At 41.1% G+C, this 7,269-nt stretch overlaps 1 protein-coding gene across 1 annotated transcript in view; it reads right to left on the bottom strand.

Annotated features, from left to right (window-relative positions):
* Positions 1-2,255: 2,255 nt before the first annotated feature.
* Positions 2,256-7,269, bottom strand: part of slc49a4 (solute carrier family 49 member 4) — a 55,049-nt gene continuing 50,035 nt past the window's right edge. Inside the window, exon 9 of the mRNA XM_017421085.3 lies at positions 2,256-4,011. Coding sequence (XP_017276574.1) covers positions 3,896-4,011 — 116 coding nt within the window. The 3' untranslated portion in view covers positions 2,256-3,895. The remainder of the gene's footprint in view (positions 4,012-7,269) is intronic.

Here is a 7,269-nt window from a genome sequence, read left to right as displayed (position 1 = left end):
GGAGTTCAAGTATAAGGGAGTTGTGTTCACAAGTGATGGCAGGATGGAGCAGAAGATGGGTTGACAGATCATGTCGTTGTCTACAGTAATGATGATGTGTCTCTATTCTGTTGTAGTAAAGAAAATGCAAAGTTCTTGATATAGTGGTCTATCTATGTTCCAACAGTCACCTATGGTCCTGGGACCTACATCAGGGAAGGATGAATGAGATCCTGAATATAAGCAGCTGAATTGAGTTTCCTTAATAGGATGGCTGGGCTCAGCCTTAAGGCTTATTTGTGCTCAACATTAAATACACAAACCTATTCAGACCGAGCTTTCTGTCCATCTTCTTCATTTTTTATTTCAGTATGTTGGCAGAGAGCTTGTGGATGTGTACCCAAAGGCAGCAAATGGACTAGCCCCAACAGAAACTGTGGGGTCAGTGATGCCCATTAAAGCTCACATACTGTACAACCAGTGAAAGGAACAAAGACAACAGAAATGCAGAACATTTTGGAGAGAGGTTGAGCATTTGGATAGTTGCTATAACCAAGGAGACGAATTCTTTGTCCACTTGCAGCAGTGTATTAAATGGTTGCACAAAGCATCTACTGTGCTGCCTATTTCTGTGAATGTGCATTATCATGATTTCCTACAGCACCTTCACCATGTTTGCTATTGTCTGAAGCTGACCTCACTCAGAATTGAACTCTGAACTATGCAGTGCCCTCAAGAGTAGAGGTTCCCAACCCTGGTCTTCGAGGAACTCCATTCTGCATGTTTTCATTGTTTCCCTGCTCTTCGGCAGGTCTTCAGGTTCTGCAGAAGCCTGTTAATCACCCACGCATTCAAATCAGGTGTGTCAAAGCAGAGAAACATCTATAACATGCAGGATAGTGTTACTCAATTCAGTTCAATTCAATTCAATTCAATTCAATTCAAAAATACTCTATTAATCCCAAAGGGAAATTAAATGTTGTTGTAGCTCATAATTCTGGTTTTGTTAAAGAGTTGATGGCTGTGGGTAGGAAGGGTCTCCTGTAGCAGTCTGTCCTGATTTGTCCTCAGTCTTGGTGTCCTCAAAGAGTCCCACCAGGTGAGCCTTGCTGGCCTCCTGCAGAGCCATGATGGCCGAGCTCTGGAAGCACAGGTCAGTCTTGAAGTCCTGGGCGATCTCCCGTACCAGGTGCCAGAAGGGCAGCTTCTGGATGAGCAGCTCGGTGGACTTCCAGTATCGGTGGATCTCCCTGAGAGCCACGGTCTCGGGCCTGTACCGGTGAGGCTTCTTCACTCCGCCGGTGGTCGGGGCGCTCCTGCGGGCAGCTTTGGTGGCGAGCTGCTTCCTGGGAGCTTTACCTCCGGTGGATTTATGGGCACTCTGATTGGTTTTGGCCATGACTGGACTTCAGAGTTCTTCACATTTAACACTTGTTGTCATGGTTACGCATCATAACAACATGTTCAAAAGTAAAAAGGCTTTAGTAAAAATCCTTCCAGCTGCACAGCATCCGATACCAAAAAAAGCGATTTACATCCAGAAAAAAAGAGGAATAACATTTTCAAAAGCAATATCTCAGAATGAATGGAACAGAGCTACTCCAACATGCAGCCACCTTGAGCGGTGCAATTCTAGAAGTCTCAAGGACCAGGGTTGGGAATCACTGCTCTACAGGATGCCTAACAACCATGCCAACCTGAAGCATGCATAGAGAGTACACGGGCAGTGACGGTTGACAGCGTTTGAAAAGGACATATCTATTTACCTATATAAAGAGAGCATAAAAGGGCCTTTAATGACAAAGTGAGGAGGTCTGTCATTCAGGAGGAGCTTGGAGTAGAGCCACTGCTACATCCAAAAGACAGCGCTGAGGTGGTTCAGGCGTCTGATTAGAAAACCTCTGGGATGCCTACTTCTGGAAGTTTTTAGGGCATGTCCCCCGAGGAAGAGCCCCAGAACTTTCTCTAAGGATTATAGAGTATATCCTCTGCAGGAGGAGCTGGAGAGAGGGATGTCTGGGTTTCCCTCTTAGACCTGTTGCCTCCACAACCAGGCCATACATGAGTGGATGACAAAAATGCAGCGAAAGGGAGATGGATGGATAGAGTTTTTGCAGTTTGAAATGATCACATTGTGTACTGGATAAAAACACTGACAAACACTTCTCAGCAAAGGAAAAAACATAATATTCAGTATAAAACAACTCCCTGAAAAATACATTTTTAAAAAATAACCCCAAATTAACCTATCCATAAGAGAAGAAACCAGAGTGTTATAATTTGTAAAATGTTAATTTTAATAAGGTGCTGGAAATGAGTGACATCAATGTTTGTTCTTTTTCACAGGACACAAGGTCAAACCAAAAGCCCAGGGTGTCACAGTGACCAGAAGAACAGGAGAGCATGACCTTTTACAAAACCTACAGATAAAATATTCACAGTGTGGAGGAAAGGGAGGCTCAACGCACTGCACCGGTTGATTAAGGCAACACATCCAAAGGTAACAAACAACCTTTCTTTACAAGATGGAGGGAAAAAAAAACACTCACACACACAAAACAAGCACCTGAAACAAATTACACAGCCTCCTTTATCTCCTGAGGAAATACATAAAAATGCTTCTTGTAACTTCTGTGCAAAACAAAAACAAAAAAATTGAACACGTAGAGAAAACCTCAAAGTGACAAATTTCCATTTGCAGTTGTGCACTTCTTTATGGATTCAAAGTTGCTTTTTGTCACAACTTCAGTTTCATCAGTCAACAAATCCAAGAAAATAACTTCTTCCTGTTATTTTTATCTTAAAGTTTTGAGTCAGTAGACTGTCAGAAACCTGCTGGTGTTTTAGAGGAAGGGCTTGGAAATTACAACAGGATGTAATTCTTTAGCCTGTGCAACAAAACAGTTTAAAACAGTAATAAAACATCTCAGTTTTTGTCTGTTAACTGTGTTAGTGTTGAGGCTCCTTCAATAAATACTGGCAAACAGTTAAGGATGAAAAAAAGAATTAAAAACTATACAGAACAAATTAACAGCAGATTAAAAAGTAAATCTCCCAGAAACAAACCCAATGAGCTATAAATATGGCGGAAAATTGAAAAAGATAAATGAGTTTGATTCTTTTAAATGAAAAGAGCAGGTGTGTCCAGTCACAGTCCATGTCTTTGGCTGGCGTCCAATCATCAATCTGGTGGATAATTTGTGCATAATGTTCATTTTGAGAAGGTGATAAAATATAATCCAAGTACCTGCCTCTCAAAGACAGGCAATATCACAGGTCACTTAACGGTGTCGGGCCAGTTAATCCTTCGCAATGAGTCACAGCCGGCAGTTTGCAGCAGCACTAAAACATGAGGGAGTCCCTCTTTTTTTTATACTCAACTCAGCACAGCCGGGCACCGCTCATTGTCTCGTGGAACTGTCCCATTATCACCTTTTGCTTCTTTATTAGGGACAGACGAGTTGATTTAGTCAGTGTGAGGTCCAGTTTGAAGCTTGGAGGCATTGTCCAGTCTCTTGAGAGATGAGGCAAGCGAAGGAAAGTAGTTTCAAACAAAACGACACAGGGAACACCTTTAAATTCATAAACAAGAAACAGTCTGTCCACGTTAGGAGTTATAAACTGTTCGCAAAAGTTTGTTTACATACAAACAAACGTAATTAAAAAAGAAAACGTAATGTATTAAACCATCGTTTGACCTAGGGTTGACTACTTCTAGCGAGCAAACAAAAATCAAGAACCGTTGTTGGTTATTCTCTGTGGCTAAACAATAAATTACCATCTCTATGTACACATTGAGGTCCTAGAATATTACACCTTACAAAAAAGCAAAAGCTTCCCAGTCACTCCTCATCTCCCTTTTCTCCCCCTCAGTGTGCTGGAGCAGGTACTGAAAAGATTTGTTCCCTCTTCGGTATCACACAGAGACAAAGACGTCCAGGTAGAGACGATCGTAGGACTCTCTGAAGAAGAGGATGATGACGAGGCTGAAGAGACAGGAGCCGGTCACACACCAATTCAGCCATGACACCTCTGGGTAAAGAAGGAAGACAGAGAGAGAGAGAGATGTGCAAAGGTTAGATATTTCTGCCTTTGGTCTGAGCACATGATTAATAAAGCAGTCTACACCAAAGCAAAGCAAGAACGGCTCGTTCAGATAAAACACGGGAGCTTGAAGACCTGCCACTTTGCTTTAAACCAGCAGTGAAGAAAGGTTTCCAGGTAACCTGCGGCAGCAGTGAAGTGAGAGGAGGACGTATGGAGAACAAAAAAGGATCATTATTTGTGTGCTTTAAGTCTCTTTGGTGTTTAATAAATGTTGTTAACACATCACCCGGTGTTTAATAGCACATTAGCACTCACCTGGGTGAGAAGCTACGTGTGAGTGTTGAACTTTTTTTTTTCAGGCCAAATTAACACTCCTTTTTTTTACCATTTTCTAATCAAATGAGATACCTTTTCACTTTGGAGTTTATCAAACTTTTTGTTTGACACATGGCCTGTAGAACACTGGAAACCGTTCAAACTAGATGATTGCAAAATGAGGGCAAATTTGGCTTTTTGATTTCTTTATTTTATAGAGAAGTTTACAGCTGCCAAATCCTACCTTGCTGTACATGATCTGCTATTTCAGAACTTCATTACAGTTTTTCTGTCACTGCTTTCCGGAGGGTTATTATCCAATTAAAATAATCAGGAAAAACAACATTTAGCGTTTGTTTATTTTTCTCTGGCACTAAACCCATATCAAACCATGACCCCAAAACTGAAGAACGTACTAAACTATAATATGTGTACTGTTTCACCCCTACAATCTACACATTGGTTTGGTTGGTGCAGGATTTTCTTTTCAACACCATAACGAAGAAAATTAAACTGTAAGGGCCTTCATTCAAGAGAACATTTTTTTGTTAAATGTTCTTTCCTTTTCTCCTTGGACCTTGAAAATAAATATATAGCGAAGTGCATGTTCGATCTAGAAATAGATTCAGGTCTTGGACGTTTCAGACATCACAAATAAACCTGAGTAGAGAATAAACAGCGAGTTCAACTGTTTTTGAGACTTGACTGACAAACTAGAATATATTACTATTTGCTCGTGCTACTGAAATCATCAACACAAATACAGAAACTCAATGAGAGCTAGGATAAAGTGAAGAAGAAAGATGTATCACCAGTTTTAACAGCTAATCAATAAGTATTCCTGACATGTCATATACTACAAAAACAACCTTTACTATCTTTCTGAATCATTCTGAATAATTCAGTGTTATTGGCAGCGTTCCACCTTATCATTGACCCGCACTTGAACCTGTTCTGTTTTCTCAGGTTTGTTCAGGCTCCATTAACCACAGGAGAGGTACTCTCACCGTCTGCACTAATGCTAAATCTGAAGGGCAGTTGGGAACCTCACACCACTAGCAAACCGTCTGCATCTTAACTCAGCACCAGCAATACAAACAACCCTAATGATGCACGCGCTCGGTGCTTCACCACTCCACAGATCCAGTAACACCAAAAACTTGGTTTTAAAAGCATTGAGCAGGCTGAATCCAACCTGCCTGTTGGGGGGTCATCATTATGACCAGGACAGAGGGTGTTGATCAGTTCATGATAGCAACCCAGACTAAATATAGAGAAATCAGGTCATAACACACAGCGGAGGGCCCGGGGGCCACAAGCCAGGATACTGTGTCACAATTCACACCGGCTCTGCTTCAAGTGCAATCAGCAAGCATACATCAATGCATAACATAAAAGGTTGAATGTCTTTCTGAGCAGCATCTTGGTAGTAAATTAGGAGTCAACGGTTGTGAGGCTCAAACTCTTGCCAACTTGATGTTTTACTTTGTTTAGAGACGAACAAAACATGGGGCAAAAGGTGTGAAGTTGAAAGCAAAGGATAAACTAGGGCAAAAGAGAGGTGGGGCAGGGATTTTTGTTTTTTTAGGAGGAAAAGGGAGTGAGGGATTAGATGTGGGTGTTTACCAAGAGAAGTCAAGGCTCCTGCAGCAGCCTCATTAATCAAGAGTTTGTGAGGTGGACAGCAGAAGGCCCCGCATTGAGGTAGGTTAATGGCATGTATTTATCGGAAATGCATTCTCCATCTAACGGCGTTTCACTTTCTTGTCCAAGACTTGCCCATTTAAAGTGGGAGGAATGCTAATGTACAGTTGAAGAGTTTAGAAGATTAAGCCAGGGAATGTGGGATAAATGGACAACTGGCCCAGTCAGATCTCTAAGGACAGAGTTGGAACAAAGTTTGGAGCTGGAAACACAGTTTGGCTAACAAAACTTGAGAAGGTGTTAGGGAAGGAAAAAGTATGAGCAAATGTGATAAGAAAAGAAACAAAAAGAGACTTACTTAAGTAAGGTATGAAATAAGCTCCACGTCTAATAAGGGTATCATGTATTAATGCTCAACACTAAAGCCTGGGGACGTAAAGCAATGTTCAGATTTCAGTGGGATCATGTGGAAAGATTATAAACAAACATACCTTATCTTATTTAGATAGCTCATTAAACAACCTCAGTTTGGAGAAATATAATTTTATTCTGACTATGTTGACAAGCAAATCCCCAAATTTTACAGCAATTTATGAGACCACCAGTCCAATAATTTTTACATGGTTGTCAGTTTCACACTACATGGTAGAAATAGTTTGGTATTCCTGCTTGAAGTGCCCCAGGCTGCACCTGAGGTGCTACAGCTAGATACCGCTGTCACTATTCGGTTTAGCCAAAAACTATAAAATTCTAAGTGAATAATCATTACTCCTTTTCATCAGAACTAAGGTTGTTCAGTGAGCTACAACAGATGTTGCGAAGCATTCGAATCCATCTGTGACTTGACCACAGACTTTATAAAAAGAAAACATCCATAAGATGCAGAAGCAGCCTGACACAAACTGCCATAAAGAAAGCTGCAGAAAACTGCAACATGTTCCTCAGCAGCATTTTAGTAGCAGGAATAAACTGATCACTGCAGAAAAGACTGAAACAGCAAACTAGATATGGTAAAAAACAATCTGTCCTTCGTTTCATAGGTCACATTTGATTGCGACACACAGGGCGAAAGTCAACAGAGTTCTTGATGTGATGGGGTGTGTTTCCACACCCCATCACATCAAGAACTCTGTTGACTTTGCCAACAAAATTCAACATTTGAAGCTAGCTCCAGGAGAAACTCTGGTATCATTTGATGTTACTTCTCTTTTCACTTGCATACCTACATCAGAAGCAGTGGAAACCGTCAGAAAACGACTCTTACAAGACAAGGATTTGAACAAC

This window comes from Kryptolebias marmoratus, linkage group LG6, assembly GCF_001649575.2.
Source record: "Kryptolebias marmoratus isolate JLee-2015 linkage group LG6, ASM164957v2, whole genome shotgun sequence".
In the NCBI taxonomy this organism is placed as follows: Eukaryota; Metazoa; Chordata; class Actinopteri; order Cyprinodontiformes; family Rivulidae; genus Kryptolebias; species Kryptolebias marmoratus.
Note: the sequence above shows the minus strand (reverse complement) of the source record. Positions and strands in the feature narration are given on the sequence as shown.